A 20033-nucleotide genomic window follows, 5' to 3' on the forward strand; every position below is an offset into this window, starting at 1 on the left:
TTAATTAAAATTATTGATAGTCACTCAATTATCTACAATACATTTATTTTTCAAATTACAAAAGATACAAACAATCATTAATTAATATACATATTATACATATATCAAGCTAATGAACACAATGTATATATGTATATACAGACAATTTAAACGTCATAGATTGTTCAAGTTTTTTTCCTTTCTTTCTCTTCTTTTTTTTATATTGTTTATATTAAATACCTTTATAAATTTTTGTTAGATTAGTAAACAATTATATCTAGTCCATTGGAATTACATTAAATTTAAGTTCCTTTCCAATTTTCAAGAATATTAGTAATACCCTAATAATCACAATTTTTTTATTAGATTCTATTAGCAATAAAATCCTCTGATCCTGTGCAATTGTAGAATATTATTCTTCAGATATCTATTATTCTTAGAAAGATACTATTCCTTTGTTAATACTATTCGCTTACTATCATTCGACTCGTCCTCGTCACGCTTACCACGTCTCAGCCTATATAAGGAACTTTTTACCGACGAATAAGTCGGAACATTGGTAATAAATTCGTATCCCCTATTCACCAATTGTCCCACTTCTTCCTTGTATATCTGAGCGATCGGCAGCACTTCCTCTTTTGCTCTCTTCCGCGCTATAGCCACGTGCTTCTTCACCTCACACTTAGCTAGGTCAGGCTTACACGTGTGTTCAATGAATTTCAAAATTTCCCCATTTCTTGTGGCCATTCGACCTTTACACCTGGACGTCTTTTCGTTTAAACATAACCACGTTATTACCTCCCCGTTGCATCTGTACTGACGAAATTGGTAGCCCTTGTAGAGGACCAGTGGTTTACCTTTTGATGTTTCCACTATTTCCATTTCTTTCCTTTTTTCTCTCTTCTTTTCTTCTTTGCTTCACAAAAAAATTTTTATGATCTTTATTAAAACAAAGTTTTCTTTGAAAAAACGTCGTAATACTTATAAAAACAACAATTATTAAAACCAAGAAATTTCCTGATCCTCTTCTTTTTCTTTTGTTCTTCTTTCTGTTCTTGCTTCTTTTCTTAATTTCTTTAATTGAGATGAGAAATGAGGTTGACAAACGAGGGTAGGAGGACTTGGTCGCACGGAAGTGACTTCACGACTGCTGATGATCCGAAGATTTAAACCCGAGGTAGAGTTCATGTCTAACCGCACCTCCGGGTTCCACGGAAAAATAAGCAGCGTGAACGGAGACCGCAAATCGCGCTAATTCCTCCGCGACCACAGCCACATGACCGCAACCTGCACAGCCGGCTGCCAGATTCTCCATGATCCCCGTGAAATCGTTTCCAATAATTTACACCAACTGATTTATTCGATATATAAAAGTAATAGAACTGTTATGTTTGTTATGTATATATATGTTTATAATGTTTGAAAAGATCATAATATTTATGATGTAATAATATAATAATTTATTCTTCTTTATAGAATCGTGCAAATCCTTTTTGTGTCTCTGGTTTGTGTAGTAAATAATGTTTCTGTAAAATATCTGTTATCTTAACTGCCCATAACGCAATATGTTTCTTCATTTACAATAATTTAGTGTTAATTGTATTAATCAATGTAACTTTCTATCGTTTAAAAAGGAGTAAAAATATTATTTTATTTAATTGATCATCGATCAAATTTTGAGAATGATCTTGTACATCATTCTAAATAACAAAAAATATAATAGAAAACTATAAAAACTAATATACTAAAAAACATTCCATTACTTATATCCTCTTCGTTGTAAGTTTTATAAATTGATTTATAAGTTATATATTACATATTTCATATATTTATTGTATCACGTACATACACAGGTGGTATTTAGTACTGGTCACACATTATCAGCATATACCGTCATATGGTGCATGTACAATTGTTATGACAAAGCTTTGATTATAGTCGAAAAAGCACTAGATTGTAATCCATACAATCCAGGATTCAATTTACTAAAAGCGATAGTCTTGCGATTATCTGGTCGTTTCGAAGAAGCAAATTTTTGGTTACAAAGTCTCAGCGACAATTTCTACAAATTAATGGAACCGACAGTAGACAAAGAAAAATCGCTCATGGGAAAAATTTCTATTAGCGAAGCGAGGAATCAGTTGATCAAACAATGGTACTTAATACGGTAAAAATAAAATACGATAATAGTATATATTAATATATATTAATGATAGAATATATCAACATTAATAAAATATATGCATATTCTTGACGGAAAGAATATAAAAATAGTGAGATCATAACAGTGACGGATCCAGAAGCCTTTCTTGGAGGAGGGATGTTTTGGAAGAGACACGAAATTCATTTTTACATAACGTACTTTTATACATAAGTACACCTTCTTTTACAAGATTTAAAATTTGCTTGTAATTTATATTTGAATATCTCTATTTCATATTATAGCCTAAATAATTGAATTCACATTAATTATACCTGTATATCTAAAAAGTTTTTCAGAATGTAGTATAATATTCGTATATATTATTACTCTTGGGGAGGGGGGGGGGGGGCGATCGATCCCTACCGATATCTCTGAATCCGCCACTGGATCATAAATTAAAATATTTTTGAAACAATTAAATAAATACATCGATTTACCTACTTTAGCTGACACTTTAGGTTCTCTTTCACGATAAATTACTAATAGTATTTAATCTATTAATAAATAACAAAATGAGTTACAGATTTTTTTGCACAATTTTACTATTTTACATCTAATAAAACAACTAGATTGCTTGTAACTCGTTTAAAATTACTATAAACATATAAAAGTTTATTTGTTTTATTGCAGAATTTATTACTGTTATACAAAAGAATTTACTTTATAACTCGTAAGGTTTTATTAATAACGTTAATTTAACTGTGCAAGAGAACTTTTTACCAGTATAAAGTCACACTAAAGTGGAAATATCTTTCTTTTTTTACTATATTGATAGTAATTACTACATCGATAAAAATTAACCTGTAACTGCAAAAGAAGACGTTTCAGAGCCTTAAATCTTCTTAAATTTCTGTTTTGGAAACCAAATCTTCAGATCAGTACTGTCCACTTCCAAACCTGAAAAATTTTATAACCTTATGACATATGTCTCTTTCACCAAAAGTATATTAATTGTATTATTCTTCAATTTACCTTAAAACTCCATCTAAATGACTTGTTACCAAAAATCATCACAAATATTTCACCTTAAATTTACATTTTACGCTTTTAAAAATTAGAACACGCAGTGCGTAACGATACAACGTTCTGTCAGTGTCAACGATACAACGGAAGTAGAATTCAAACTTGCTAGTCTATCGAACATCTATCCGTATCAAAACAACGTTAAAAACTTTCGAACACTCCATTTATAGATACGATATGGCGATGCAATGCATGTTGGACGATAAACTCGACGCAGCAGTACGAATTGTATATAAAAGTAACCTAGCCAAGCACTATACGGAGCCGTATATATTATTAGGCGATTATTTTCTGAAAAATAAGGATACCGATACGGCTCTGAAGTCGTACTTAAAATGCCGCGAAAAGATACGCGAGATGGAGTATCCGGTATCTCAAAAGACGATTGATCTGACAAAACGAATAATCGATATTCTAAACGATAAGGCAGAAATGGCGGTAAATAAGGGACATTCGAATCAGGCCATAGATATAACTACGCAAGCGCTTCAAATACTCGAGGAAGATAAAATACCATTGCAAGAATTACGCTTACAGCGTGGTCGTATCCTTCTTTATAAAGCTCGTGCCCTATTTCAGATCGAGAATAAACAGAATATGCGAAAGAAACAAAGCTGTAAAATTGCAGCTGATAGTTTGCGATTCGTTCGCGAACTAAACGCAGATCTATATCAAACTTTGTATAACGATAAAGATATCGAAAGTGTCATCGATCGATTTGCACCAACTCGGAAGTTACCGCGATCTTTGAAAATCCTTATGCAATTTTCTTAAGAAATATTGTTATATGGATATATTTTAAAAGAATTTTAAAGAAAGGTAAACAGAATATTTCAATAATTTGGAAGTATTATTTCGAGGCTAATAAATTACGGAGAACTTAATGTAACAGAATGAGGCGATATTAAAAATACTCATCTGATGCAATATTTTGAAAACGTTACTCTTGAAGAAGATACCTGTATCTCCTTTTATCAGTGTCCTTGATTGTATTATAGTAAACACATAGCACGTATTTAAAAAAAAAAAAATATTTTCTTTACACAGAATTAAAATCGTATCTGCAATTGTATCCTCTCAATAAAAAAGATTGCATAAAATAATATTGTATATCTATAATAATGTTTCTTATTCTTTATAACTAAACTATTAAAAAACTATTCCTCTTTTTATTCATAAATTTCTAATCTCATGCAGTATAACATTCGATAAGGACATTTATAAAATTGATTATACTATTTCATTTTATTATCGTAAGATCACCATTATTTTTTAAATTCATATATTTTGCTTTTCCAATTCATATATATTAAAAGAGGAAAAAGTTAAATACTACAGATAATTACGCAAAATTTATTTCTCAAGGAAAGTGTCTTATATCAAAACACATCCTATATGTAATAAATTGTCTACCATCATAAAAGTATCAATATCCTGCATGATTTATTATTACAGTTTCCTGCAAATAATGCAATATCGTTTCGAATGTCAATATAAGAACAACCTACATAGTACCCATGGTCGAACAAAAGCTGACTGATATATTTCTGTCTGTCTGAAGATTAACGCGACCTCGGTAATCTTGGGCCACAATTTTACTCCGGTATAAAAAGAGGCGCCAGTGCTTTAAAATGCAGATACATTTTGTAATTTCAATTCCACGGTTCTTCCTCGCGTAATCACACAAATCAAACATATCATCATGGAACAATGTTGGGCTGACAAAGTTGCTTTGATTACTGGAGCCAACTGTAGCAGTGGCAAATGCCTAGCAGAATGTCTAGTTGGCAAAGGAATGAAAGTTATTGGCATTGCCTCACAAGTTGACAAAGTAAAGGTATGTTTCTTGTAAAAATTATTCTTTGCACAAGTAACAAGTAATACAACTTCATAATAAATAAAATTTCATTACTATAAAAAAAGAGACATCTTCATTACTCATTGTGAGCTTCAAAAATATTTCATCACCTATTTATTGTTAGTAAATTTAAGGCAACTTTACCTTTCATTCTATTCAGCATTTTTGCCTTCTTCTACATACAAGTACTGTGGTCCATGATCATATCTTCAATGTTCGATAGTGTTGTTTAATTTTACATAGATCGCAAAATGTTTCATTTAGTTAAACGTAGATTTATTAAAGTTTCTTTTCTTTTATATCTTTACGTTTTTATTTATGAAATAATTATATATAATTCAAATGTTATTAACCGTAATTCTAAACAGGCACTTGCTGAGGAACTAAAGTCGAAGCCTGGAAAACTGTTTCCTCTACAGTGTGACCTTTCCAATCAGAATGACATCCTGCATGTTTTGGAATGGGTTGAAAAGAATTTGGGAGCCATAGACATCCTCATCAACAACGCTGCTAATAACATAGATATCTCACTACAGTCTGGTGAAATGGAAGACTGGAAGAAAATGTTTGATGTTAATTTCCTTGGATTGACTTGGATGACCAAGGAAGCTCTGAAGCTAATGAAGAAGAAGGGTAGGTATTTCCAAAATGTAAGGAAGTCAAAGAAATATGCTTCAGTGTCCAGAATGCAAATTTTTCGTATTCTCTTATTGTTTTGTTCTACAGGAATTGACAATGGTATTATTGTAAACATCAATGATGCTTCTTGGCTGAAAGCACCAATTAATTGTGATCGTCCAATATCCCCAGCTTATATAGCCAGCAAATTTGCTTTGAATTTCTTGACAGAAAGCCTTAGATCTGAATTAGCACAACTTGAATCTAACATCAAAGTCATTGTAAGTATCCTACTATGTTTATTCTTGCTTCTGGAGCTACTATCTTTGAAATTCTATTCTTGATGATTACTGTATGTGCCTTTTTATTATAGTCAATTTGTCCTGGTTTGGTGGAGAGTGAGATGACTGCACAATGGTTAAAGGAAAATCCTCGTATGGCTTTGAAACCCAAAGATGTGTCTGATTGTGTTCTCTTCGCGTTACAATCTCCTGACTCAGTACTCATCAAAGAAATAGTTGTCTCACCAATCCGTGAAGCGATATAAAAGAAAGATATCATATCGATTATTTTACTAACTGTTTAATGTAAAACATGATAATTAACACTTGTAAATATAATAAATAAAAATTTTTGCAATATACCAATCAGTCGTTCTTCATAAAGTTTAATATTGCTTCATAAGATATTTGTATTGATCAAAGTCTGTTACAAACAACTCATAATCAAGAAGAAAAATAATTTATTCATTTATCACGTAACAAAGATATGATAAGATATATGATAAGAAAGAAAATAAAATTATTATATTTATATAATAATAATATTAAATATATTAGATATATATCTAATATATGTAGAATATTTGTAACAAATATTAATTGCAATAATATTAGATACAACCGATCTTACAAAACGATTACTTCATAAATCCAAGCAGCGGAAGTCTGCTCTCCTATTGATCCTTGATGGATCATCTGGACAGAACTGACAATAGATTAATAATATCACATTTTCTTCTTTTTCGTATTACTTACCTAAATTTCTTTGTTATTGTAGACATTGGGAAACATTTCTTCACACTTTGTTAATACCAATCGATTTTTATTATGTGTAACAAATATTTAAATAAAATATTCTTTTTTAACATAAAAAAGGTATACTTAGACCTTTCTTATTAGAAAATATATTTTTTACTATTGTTAAACTTGTAATATCATGTTTTTAATATCATGTATTTCATCTGAACTTTAGAAGAAAATAATTCGCGAAAGAGGGTGAATCCATACTCACGTTTATTTCCCTCTTGCTTCCTTGTACAAATACATGAAAAGAAGTGTAAGGTCGATCAATATTAGTTGTGTACTAAATGATAAAAATATATTACTTTTTTAACAATAAACATTAATTGAGGAAAGGAATTCAGGATATATCCAGAAACACTATCAATAATAAAACAATCAAACATCGTTTATTCCTGCTTCCTGAAACAGATATTGACGATCAGGAGTTTTATAAAATTCCTCTTATCGTCGTGAAGTAACAAACGTAAATGCGAAGGTCTCTAGTTGAATAGGGTGACTGGGTAACTATTAAGGAATAGTTAATACTACTATCAGGAAACGGACATTCACTCTTGTCAATAATTTTGTGAGAGAAACTTGTTTTCAGGATTGAAAAATATCTGTGTCTATATACGTATATAGGTGTGTAAGCTGAACATAAGGATGGTGATGAATGATTAATGTAACCACACTAAAACAGATCTTTCAAACAGACGAAATATTATATCTGTTACACACATTTTAAGTTAGTCTCTCAAAAAGGTGGATCTCTCTAATATCATTTTTCTGATTCTTTGACAGGGCATTTTTGGTATCGTTTAGAAGAATTGCATGCAGAACAAATGTATATATATCGAAGGAACGTCAGAGATATTAAACTTGAACAAATACCTTACAGCGAGTGTGTGCGAATCATCCGTTTTCGATCATCCGTGTGTTATCCGAAAAATGAGATATCCGACTATTTTTATTTATTATTTATATATACTTTTTTTTTAATTCCTGTATTGATCCCGACAAGTGCAAGTCCAAATCCCGTATCTGACCTAGGCGATTACAATCCATGAAACCTATTTGACGTATAAACGAGCGCAGCCACAAGTTTTGCTTTCTTTTTTTTATATAATTTATCGACATTTCGATAATCCAACTCCATCCAAACGGCATGAACACGGCGTATATATTCTGTCCGGTCAAAAGATCCAAGTAATCCGTTTATTTATAGAATCCAAGTAGAATATTTCCAGCCAATTTATCCGTTTATCCAAAATATCCATCATGAACACTAACTTTATATCCTGTCAGCATCCTAATCCAACACACCGTATCTCTGCCGAATCCTGTCTTTCTGTTTTATCATTTATTTTTTGTTTTCGTCTCGGGAGATCCTCTACAACTAGGGAGAGCCAGGTTCTTGTTATAAGATGAAGTATTCGTCTTATTTTCCAACCCAAACGTTAATATCCTCTTGCACCGCGCATCAAGTCCCGAAGAACGAGGTGAAGTTCTTACTATACATATGTAGCACACGTATACAAATTGTATATACACACGGTGTCACGATCAATCGAAATGTGCAATAAAAAAATCGAAATGACCGAGAGGAAGAGCAATCGGACGATTTTCGATCACGAGGTAGAAAGCAAACCCGTGAGAACACACTATTTTTTGCAACGCGAATTTTTTCTCAGAGGACCACTTGTTCGTTCTCCACGATCCTGAGGAACGCTGATCACGGAGTTAGATAGTTCGATATGGTATACCGCCTATGCTAATGCTTATATTGCACAAGTCGAACAAGAAATGAGGAAAATTTCTCAACCGAATCGATTTTCTCGCGTTGAACCAGTCACCAAGTCTTATATTCTTTCCGTATAAGTTTTCGCGAATCATCGATCACTGAACGCCGATGAGTAAGAATTATGATATATTTCTGGTTTAATAGAGTTTCTCTTTGACGATGAGAATCAAAGTTATCATGTCGGTAATGATAAAAATAATTCTCGACTTACGAACATCTGACATACGAAGCTATAAGCGAGTACTTTCATAAAATAAAACTTTTGCAATGTTGACATTCCATTACCAGTTTGTTTGCTCTTTTTTAGATTGTACAGAACGTAATAAAAAAATTGCAAAAATCACTCTCTTTCTTTCTCGCTTTATGTACGCGTAATTGTAATAGAATTAAAACACTGAACGATTAAGAAATCTATACTACAACCACGTAATATGTCGAAGATGTTCATTCTGCGTTTTTCAATTACGGTATTATTATCTTTTTTCCGTTTAGTTTGTCAACGCAGAAGCACTGCTATGTCATGATTAAATAATTTTTTTACGTTTGTTTAACGATTCGAAAGAGAAAAATATATTGAATCCTTGTAATGGATTTGCCAACGTTTTCTGATGAAAATCCAGCTAATTGAGAATCCTTGAATGAAACGGATTGTGTCTTTCATCCAATTCCTTTCCTGAATTCCTGATCCTGAATTTCCTCTTGAAAGTATCCTTAATGCCTCATTATTTTTGCATTCTCTTAATCCTTTTTTATAATATATGCTCCATACATAAATCCATCCAAAACGCATTCCATCTCATCCCACCGTCAAGCGAATGTGTATTATATCCATCCAAGAAGTAAGATCGTGTCGATTTCAGTTTTTCATTCATTGTGTTACAATCCAATCCAATATACAAAAGAAGAAAAAATACATTAGTCCCTTATACAATATGCATTAATATTATATATAAAATTTATCACTGCAAATGTAATCCCTGTGACTTACAATATTTGAGTAGTGTTTTATAAATTGAGCAAATACTATACAAAACAATGCATATTTGCTTACATTAAATTTAAATTTTCACATTTTTATATTTATAGGATGAATCTAGATAATGTAAAAAGGAAACAAATATCACAGGATCAATTTGCAATAATAATGTTCTCAAGAATACACGAAATCATTGTTTTCCTTCAACATCTTTAATTTATGATTAAAAATTCTATAGTTTAGGCATGTATTGCAAAATTTCAAGAATTAGTCTGTGTAATTTTTAAAAGGAAAACGTTAAACGAGAAATGTGTAACAAATTTCCAAATGACTCATTTCATCATAAAAACACATTTCTCTCCAGATATGTCGTGTATAACTTAAAATTTAATTCCATATTTCACAAACATCCAAATAATTGTAACAAACATATTGTTATGGTCTTAACAATAATTTCAGTATGAATTGTTTGATTTTTCACTTTAAGGTAATACATAACACACAGTTCTTTTTATCAAACCAAACAAATGGCCCAATGATCGTCGTTAAAGAACACTCAAATACATAAGACATTTTAAGCTAATTATTATACCGAATAAACAATATCAGTGCATAGTAAATGATAGCTATATATATATATATATATATATATATATATGTCAGCTTTCCCCAAAGCAAATTGGTCATATGAATATTAATCTATTAGTAAAAAATAAATCTTTTACTTATATTTATCAAATATTATTTCCTATATGCACTATCCATTGACGAGTATCGATGTATTACATTATCTACGTATTAAGTGTTATATTTTCAGCACATATAATATTTTGTATTGTCATCACTAGATAGCCAAAATTATCGTACTTAAATTTGCGTGATAACTTAAACGACGACGAGCCGTGTAGACAACTTTGATGTATTTATTCATCCACTAATCGTTTGAAAAAATTTATATTCTTCAATAATTCCTTTTAATATATTTCATTAAATTAATCTTTTAAAATCCAAATTCATAAAATTTATAGGATAATAAATATCAAATGGAATTGTATATGGTGGAAAAAAAGAATTTTAGAATTCCTATAGCAAATAATTACGGTAAAAAATGTTTTGATCAAGTATTGAGTACAATATCCATTATATAATATACAGTATTTTATCTTGCATAACATATATGCATGTTAAAAATATACGTTTTCCTCATTATCTATTATTTAGCATTTTAATTTATATGCACAATAATTTTCAGCTGTTAACAATAAGAAAAATGTTAGCTTTATGAAATTATATGATAAGCATTCAGCATTAGAAGCTTAAAAAAATTCCATGTTATATATGCTATAAAATGTGCTGTATTTATCACTGCAAATGTGATTAAATAAATGTGAAAAAACAAAGGCTATGTTCACATCAAGTTTTATAGTAAAGCTGCCAATGGTAATATCATATAATACAATGTGAATGATCATGTGTGAAATCAATAAATGAAGGCACTCACATTGAACATAGATTATATTGGCAGCCGTACAACAAATACTATTCACCAATGTGAACATTAACTAAAACATTGAAATAATATGAGTTACTTCCTCTTAGATTCTCATTTGTAATATTTCAAAATTGTTACATATTTTAAATATAGTTGTAGTGTCAAAACAAATTGCAAAATATAAAGGAATGTATTTTTAAACATAAAAGTAACTCTAATCAGTATATCTTGAACAGTAATATGCAATTAATATGAGCACGATTCCCCTTTTTCAAGACAAAAAATTATGATAAAACTTGATGTTAATATTTACTGTTGAAAAATCTACTCTTTTAGGTTTACACAAGTTAGAAATCTTTGAATTGATAGCAACAAGGTCTTTGATAAAACAGTTTTAGTATATGTAAAATGAACCGTGCTCTAACTATACATTAGGTATAATACAATTATTAAATTCAAGCAACACAGGAATAATTTTATAATTTGTACAAAATTGGTTTGGATTGGAAGGTGTCTTTAAGTGAAATTCAAATCAGTAATAATGAAACATGGTAAAGCAAATATTGATAAGCCTTTACTTATATTACCATGTGAAACATATACGTACACACTAGTCGTATGAACGAGATCTGGAACGAGATCTTGATCGCGAGTAATTACGTCGCAATGGTGAATAGGTAGGTGAACCACGACGCCGTGGGCTATAGCTTCGTGAATGACTCCGACCTCTCTCCCTATCTTCACTACGTCCCCTATCGCTACTGTTATGATCTTCTTTCACTCGAATATAAGCTACTTCGCCCTATAAACAAAAATAAAGTCATGTAAGAATAGTGTACAAATATAAGAAGTATTAATCCTTTGCGCTCAAGAAACGATTCTCAGTCGCCACGGCGTTTCATGTAGTAACTCGAGAAGCAAGTGAAAAACGATAGTCCCTGTTTATTCTAAATCTCGACATCTCTAATTGATGAGAATACAGTATTGGTTCGTAAATAGATTCTTTAGCTCTTTATGTTCTTTGTTAAAATGTGTAAAGTGTTACACTTTAAAATGGAGGTAAAATATTTCATCTCAAATTCCTCCGAAACTATAATTCTGCCAACGTCTCCAACATTAGTTCGGATTCGACGAACATGGCAAAAATATTATAGTTTAGAAGTCATAAAAAATATGGATTTTGGAAATGAAATTAGCTCAAACTAAAATGAATTTGATTTTGAACTGTTGAGAAAAGAGATCGATTGTATTCATGAAGAAATTATTGATAGAGAAAATAAAAGCAGTGATGGAGATAGTGACAGAGTATTAGGTGTAAGAAATTGAAAAATTAGAATAATAGGTAGTGAATCCAAAAGTGACAGTAACGCCTCACAAGATTCTAATAATTCAAAATGGACATCTTGCGAAAAATCTAGTGAAATACCACCGAGAATAAAATTCACGAGCTAATAAATCAAATAACAACTGAAATAAACAATTATGCTACAAAACAGATAGGGGAGAGGATACTATCATCACATTAAATTTGACAAACATAGCATCATGTCACCAAGGAAGAATTTCGACCAAAGGATGCATCTTGATGAATGCTTTATAAAATATCATACAAAAATATGCAGAAACTAATATTACAAAATCATATTTTCAAAGATGTAAATATAGATAAATTATTAGAATATAATGTTTTTGTAAGTTAATGCGTTGACGCCAGTGTGCATCGTCGATGAGTCACACGTGTCTGTCCCGTGAGGCGGCGTGCATCGCCGGTGGGTCACGCGTGTCTGTCCCGTGAGGCGGCGTGCATCGCCGGTGGGTCACACTTGTATGTCACAAAATAGGTAGTACAAAATAGGTTTATGTTATTTTATCTCAACATTAAAAACAGAAATTCAATAGTAAAAACATAACAATTCAATACTATAAACTTAACATAATTACTTCCTTTTTTTATGCAATTTTTTAAAACATGGTAGACCGAGTGCCAGCTGGCCCTTACAACAATCACAATATGTTGTTACTTTTTTGGCTTTATTCGCGGCATACTTTCTACCTTTTGTTCTAGAAATGCATTTATAACACTGTTTACACTGCCGTCTCGTTTTACTCACGGGCCTTCGGTACGACTGCAGAAAATTTGAATTTTTTTTGGGTAGTACTTCATTTTCACTTGGCATTTCTTCTCTGTGGGAATTCACTGTACTTAAAAGGTGATCAATAATTTTTTCCTCTGAACAATAACACACCTGTAATTTTTGGAAGTAGGTAGCATACATACTGGCCTTTTGTCAGTCCATTTTAAAAATTTAACATAATCTAACACTATTTCCGTCGTGCATGTTCCTTACGCACGTCGTCGTTCTCCGACGAACGTGCATAACTATCTTTTTTACTGTATGGAATTGAAAAATTTTTTGATTCACGCTATGAACGTTTCTTATAGAAAAATGTTCACAGAATTGCGTGCGATGGTCAGAATTCGCGTCAGACCTTTACTTTTCGAGAAAAATCAAAAAGAGTACTTCAAAATTAGGGCCAAAGCTGGTCCCGTCAGCTTTACTTAAAATATACAGATATATGCAAATTGATATTGCCAAACTATTGTATATCAATGTATTAGTTGAAGTCCACGGAATTGATTGAACCCAACAGGAATCGTATAACTTTTGTAATTTTGCTAGAAATTGAATTCAAAGTTGAAAAATTGCAATCGTGTTGAACAGTCTAATCTGACGCTGCGCCACCTCACAAAGCAGACCGTGCATTCGGACGCCGCCTCACAGAGGAAATCCTGAATATCGGCGCCAGCGTCAACTTGTTAATTTGTAGACCATTTTAGTAAGACCATTTTATGTTACCTATAAGACACTTGTTACTTATGTGCAATATAATTTCAAGTTGCTACTTTGCCCGACTGAAAAAATCGTTGAGCGCAAAGAGTTAAGGATAATGGTATCATTATACCTCATGAGACCTAAATCTTGAATCATCTAACTTCTTCACAGCATACTTCATATCTTCATACCGTAAGAATTCAACAACTCCAGTACCATCTTTATAAACATCAGCAAAGCACACATCACCAGCTTCACGCATATGATCCTTTAAATCTTGCCAACTACCAGAAGGAGGTAAACCAGTAACAAGGACCCTGTATTGAGACCTCCTAGCAGGTGGACCACGTGCCCGAGAGTTACTCATTTCACCTCGACCACCTCTTCCACTATCTCCTGCTCCACGACCACCACGAAAATTATTACCGGGGCCACCACCTCTTGGAAACTCAACACGTAGTCTATAACCATCATAATCATATCCATCTCTTGCATGTACTGCATCTTCAGCATCTCTGAAAGAGATTACTTATAGTAACAATTCTTGTGTAATTTTTATGTAACATTAAGATGTCAACATCAAGTTTCACATATATAATAAATATCATATATTTCTTAATGTAAAATTAATCATTTCTGACTTAATAAAATTACAAACTTGTAATTATCAAACAAAGATATTTTCTCATTTAATGAAAAAAAATGTATTATGGAACAATAAGGATATATATTACGGAACAATCGAGCAATGTATAACTACATCTAGAAAATAAAAATTTTTTATAGAATCATAAGTTATGAAAGGTACCTTGGATCATCGAATTCAACAAAAGCGAACGGTGGTCCTCTGCGATTTTTTAAATCAACGAAAATAACTTTACCGAACTTGTAGAAAAGATCTTGAATGTCTTTCGTTCTTATATCAGGGGGTAAATTGCCCACGTAAATTCTACATTCATTTCTACCACCGTGGGACATATTCACAGTTTTTGTTACAATTTACTGTTTTTAAGACACAAATAAAAACCACTTTAAAAAATTTCTAATCGTCTTTTAAGTCTTACACTCTCTTCATTGATGAAATAAACAAGATGGTGGTACTAGTCGAAGAGGAGCATAATCACCAAACACCGAAAACCACGAACACTAAAGAAACCTGAACGAACCAATCAAATATTTTTCTACAATTAACAATCAATTATATATTATATTCTATATATTATTTGCCTTTTTTTCACCGATCAATAATCTAACTTTATAAAATATAGCTTTCTTCAATTATGTATTTTAAATATATAGAATTAGTTAAATTAATTTATTTCTTGATAAAACATATATGAATTTCTCAAGTACATGGAAATCAAACATTATGTTTTATATATGATATTTCTTCGACCATTTCTCATTTTTTTAAATAAATCATATATTCCACTTAATATTTATTTAATTCCAAAATTTGTCAACCTAAAATTGTTTAGATATACAAATAATTTATTAGGATTTGAGTATGAAACAATTCTAATACTCTTGGTTGTATAATTAAATTATTTAAAAAATAATTTTATTTAAATATTTTATTTCAATACTTGACTCATTCCACACGTAAATTAAATCCTAATAAAAAAATTTGACATACAAATGAATGAAATCTATAGACATAATTGAAATAGATAGTACTCTCTAGATATATCATATATCATATCTGTTAAATTTTGTTTATGTTTTCTTCTAGCCTCCAAAATGTATAAAAACAATAAATAGTGTTGTATATTTGTAAATACCAGAATCATGAAGTTAATAACACAATTTGCATTTATCATTTTTTATAACATTATATTTCTAATTAATTAATAGTTATGAAATAGTAGCTAGAAATAATGTATGAATAGGCATCAACAGCTTGTAAATACAATAATGGCATTTTCATTTCGTATTGGCACCAAATGGTGTCATGATTTTCCAAAATTAGCAAAAGAATCTGGATTTTATTTCAATATGCATAGATCCAGAACACGCGTAGATTGGAATCGTATAAGTACGCAGTATATCAAATGTATTCTTTACCATTATGATTTGTAAACAGATATATTTAATCCATATTTAAAATTCCCTTTCATTCTAGGTAACATAGATATAGATCGAATTATAAGAGAAAGAGATTTCCATTCCATTGATGATAATATAAATAATGTAATAGATTATTGTTTAGAAAGTGAATACGATGTTAAAATCTTAGATCCCAACTTTGTGAAACTCTTTTGTCTTGCACAGTTAGCAGTTGAATATTTATTATATTGTAAACAATATTTAGATCATAGTGTAATTATACTAAAAGATGAACTAAGATCAAAAATTGAAGAAAATGTTAAATTGAAAAAAGAGATAACTGCTTTAGAAGAAGTAGTGAAACATATGAAAGAGAAAGTAAAGGAAAAAAGTAAATTAATAGAAACTAAAATTGGAGATACTAATGGCGAAATTTACAAAGTAATAAAATTATGAATATGTATTAATTGTAATTGTTGAAATAATTTTTGTAATAAAATTTTTGTAATAACATTTCGTCCACAGAAAAATACTAGTTTTAATCGTGCAAAAATTTTATTAAACTATTTTATTTTTCTAGTGTCCACATTGTCCAAAATCTTTTATATCTCCTATGTTTGTAAGTGCACATATTATACGTCGTCATGCTTATGCATCAGAGTTATACATGCCTGCTTCTCCCATACATGAACACTATCGCAGTGAAACTGAGAAGTTGCATAATGAAATAAAGAATTTAAAAGAAAGATTAAATGAAACAGAAAAGGTGATAAGGAATGAGTCTGAAAGGATTCCAGAGAAAAAAATATTAAGTTATAATAGAAGACAAGCTGAGAGTGAAAATGAAAATTTTAGATACATTAGTAACAAATCTAAAGAACATTCAGAGTATAAAGAATATCAAGAAGAAATAAAAAATTTGAAGACCATGCTTTTTGATGAAATACATGTATGTATAAAGTAAATAAATTTGAAAACTTCTTACTAATGATTTAAATGATAATATAAATATTCATATATATGTGTATATGTATATACACATCAATATTTCAACAGAATTTAAGGCAAAAGGAAAAAATCATGCATGAACACACATCTGAAACAAACGTCCAAACATTAATAAATCAGCAAGAGAAAGAATTTCAAAAGCTGAAGAATCAATTACTTGACAAGGTAAGTAAAATATACTTTTCATGAAATGAATTTTATTAATTTGTTTTGTAAACATTTTACAGCTTACTCCAGACATAGAGAGCATGCATGAAAAATTACAAGCTCAGGAAAATTATTGGAAATCAAAAATAGAACATTTGGAGAATCAACATGAAAAAGATGTTGAGAGGCTTATCGCAGAATTAAAATTAACACAAAGTGCAGCTGATGATATGAAAGCCAAATATGAAGCAAAAGTTAACGATTTTGAACGTCAAACTGCGAATCAGTTGGATATCTTATTGGAACAAAGCAAACAGTTACAATCTCTATCACAGGAAATAAATGTTTCACAATTGAATGAAAAAAATAAAGATTTCGAAAATAATTCACTGAAAAGACATAGTCCACCTATAATATTAGACAAACTTAATGAAATTTTAAAAGCGTCAGATGAAACTAATTCAAAACAGAATGGCACAAATACAAAAACTGAGCAGATTGCTGTTGGAAATAGTGTGATAGACACTACAATAAGTTCAAGTTTATCAAGTAAAGTGCTTTCATTAACAGTAGAAAATACTCATTTAAAAAAATTTTCAAATTCCAGAAACAAATCCACTATGTATGAAAATAAAAGAAATATTAAGCAAAAAGATATAAAAAATACAAATAATACAATATTTGATCCTGTGAAAACTATTGAAAAGGACTTAGAGTATTACAGTTCAAGTAATATTTCAGACACAGAAATTCCAGTGCCTGAAAAAGGAAATAATTATGAACACACAAAATATAATCGCGTAATTATAAAAAGTGACGAACCTAGCATAAATAAGCTGCAGGATATTTTTAATAAAAGCATATCTAACGAGTTTTTATCTGACATTAAAAATACGAAAACATCAGAATCCTTAGAGGACAATGTATCATTTGCATCAAATTCAGAATCATTTGTTTCTGACTCAAGCACAGAAAGTGTTACTGCAATTCACAATAACTCCCCATTTCATGAACATAAAACACATTTACCTAAAAAAATAAGAGGACATAATTCATTTTATAAAAGATTACAAACTAGTTTAATGGAAACTTTTGAACAGAAATTAAGAGATTTAGGAGTAGATCCAGAATGGCAAGGAATACCAAAAGCAACATTCAAACAGAAAATAGATATTTTGAAGCATCATCACAAATTAACTGCAAAAGTAAGACAAATGCGTATTAAATTTTTTATGTAAATTTATTATGTAAAAAATATTAACATTATTTTTTTTTTAATTTAACACAGAAGACTCCAAAATATTATCAGATTAAATTAAGGATAATTGAAGAAGTTCTTAATAAAATATCTAAGAAGAAAAAGGTTACTGAAAATGTGAAACAAATTAAAAACTCACCTCTGCATAAACCAATAATCACTGTCAAATCAATGGTTGCGAAAGACCTTAATCATCAACATGATTCTGGTAATTATTATTATTCATATATGAATAAATTTCTCTGGAAAGAAATAATTCCAATAACTTTTTTTTAGGACAAGCAACAACATCAAATAAATTTCATTCTATACGAGAAGATAAGGATTTTGCTAGAAATATACTCGAAAATGAATCAATGCCTATAAAAGCTACAAAAACTGCAAATTACCAAAGTATAGAAAAATTATTACAATTTTCTCCCAATTCAAAATCTTCGGAAAATATACAACATACAACAAATTCTCAAGAGATTTCAATAAGAAGAGATTCTTTCAACAAAATGAAATCTTTATTTGCTCTTGAAACTCCTAAAATAATACCAAATGATAAAGATTTAGCTAATAACAAATCTATTGAAAACAGTAGTATAGATAATTCAAATATGCAACAGGATTTACAAAGTATTTTCATATCTCCAAAACATAATAAAAGTGTTTTAAAATCTACAACTGGTTCAGCAAGTAGTTTGACAAAAAAAAAAGTTATTTTTGATTTAACTAATAATGAAAGTATAAAATCATCTTCCGATGATGTTACTGACAAAGAAGAGTTAAATGAAAGTAATTGGAATTCTTCGAGGTGCGTAAATTATCTATGCTCCATGTAGGAAATAAATAATATAGTACTATAGTAATTTTATAAATAATTTTAATTTTGCGTTTATGTAGTATGTTTGACAAGCAAAAACATTTGTCTCAATCAGAAGATTATAAAGGTTCAAGTAATATTGTATTAAGGACTGCACAAAGTGATAAAATTGCGGAAATATCAAAAAAGCTTGAAGCACAGGTAAAAAGACCAGGTATTACAAAACTTGTGTTTAATGATATTAAACTATACGTATTTTCTTTCAGCTAAATATGGTAAGACAAAAGCCTGTAGGATCAGTTGAAACAATATTTTCTTCAACATACATGCAAAATAAAGAGAATCAAATTAAGAGCAACGAACAAATAAATTCTGCTAGTATAAGTTCTCTTTTAGTAAATCCATTTCAAGCATCTGTAACAAATCCTAAAGAAACGAATGATTCGCTACCACAACCAGCACCGCGTAATTTAAGAGATAAAATGCCTAATACCTTACATGCAGAATCTATATCAGAAATATCAGATTTAGATTCTGATATAGATCAAATTTTAAAATTAGAATAATTTTAAATTAAAATTTATATAATTAAATATATAAATATACTTTCTTTTTAGCAAAAAAAACGATATTTGAAAAATATGATATATGTAATAACTTTTTGTTTATTCATTATAATCTAATTAGACCAAAAAGACAGCCATTATATAATGTAGTTGATATTTTATGTACTGTGTACAGAATTTTTATTTATGAAGTGAATAAAAACAGAAACATTTTCTGCATCAACAAATTTTATTGCAGTATTATAACACAGGTTTGTTCAGCTACATGGGATCACCCAGATATCTGCCTTATTTATTGTTGTATGAAAACACTTCCCTGAATAAATTTACAGTATCTCAAGGAACACGTGCA

At 30.0% G+C, this 20033-nt stretch overlaps 3 protein-coding genes across 5 annotated transcripts; 2 read left to right on the forward strand and 1 right to left on the reverse strand.

Moving 5' to 3' along the window:
• Nucleotides 1-4818: 4818 nt before the first annotated feature.
• Nucleotides 4819-6324, forward strand: LOC132912182 (dehydrogenase/reductase SDR family member 11-like). The gene is made up of 4 exons (XM_060969376.1): nt 4819-5042; nt 5432-5696; nt 5790-5962; nt 6055-6324. Exons 1-4 carry the CDS (start codon nt 4908-4910, stop codon nt 6226-6228), a joined length of 747 nt encoding a protein of 248 aa, XP_060825359.1. The 5' UTR covers nt 4819-4907; the 3' UTR covers nt 6229-6324.
• Nucleotides 6325-7133: 809 nt separating this feature from the next.
• LOC132912181 (serine/arginine-rich splicing factor 1A) lies at nt 7134-15081 on the reverse strand. Of its 2 annotated transcripts, XR_009659151.1 has the most exons (4): nt 14657-15081; nt 13979-14363; nt 8036-11816; nt 7134-7930 (listed from the first exon to the last, which is right to left on the reverse strand). XR_009659151.1 is itself a non-coding variant. In XM_060969375.1 (3 exons), the coding sequence occupies exons 1-3, from the start codon at nt 14824-14826 to the stop codon at nt 11625-11627; spliced, it is 747 nt and encodes a 248-aa protein (XP_060825358.1). In that variant the 5' UTR covers nt 14827-15081; the 3' UTR covers nt 7134-11624. The 2 variants fall into 2 exon arrangements, 1 of the variants encoding a protein (XP_060825358.1); XM_060969375.1 differs by having other exon boundaries at nt 7134-11816.
• Nucleotides 15082-15522: 441 nt separating this feature from the next.
• Nucleotides 15523-19908, forward strand: LOC132912160 (uncharacterized). 2 transcript variants are annotated; one of them, XM_060969336.1, is made up of 9 exons: nt 15523-15883; nt 15971-16272; nt 16475-16843; nt 16951-17067; nt 17130-18254; nt 18338-18515; nt 18584-19106; nt 19196-19316; nt 19382-19908. In XM_060969336.1, the coding sequence occupies exons 1-9, from the start codon at nt 15730-15732 to the stop codon at nt 19679-19681; spliced, it is 3189 nt and encodes a 1062-aa protein (XP_060825319.1). In that variant the 5' UTR covers nt 15523-15729; the 3' UTR covers nt 19682-19908. The 2 variants fall into 2 exon arrangements, with proteins under 2 accessions (XP_060825319.1, XP_060825318.1); XM_060969335.1 differs by having other exon boundaries at nt 15524-15883; nt 15971-16335.
• Nucleotides 19909-20033: the final 125 nt, after the last annotated feature.

This window comes from Bombus pascuorum, chromosome 11 (assembly GCF_905332965.1).
Source record: "Bombus pascuorum chromosome 11, iyBomPasc1.1, whole genome shotgun sequence".
In the NCBI taxonomy this organism is placed as follows: Eukaryota; Metazoa; Arthropoda; class Insecta; order Hymenoptera; family Apidae; genus Bombus; species Bombus pascuorum.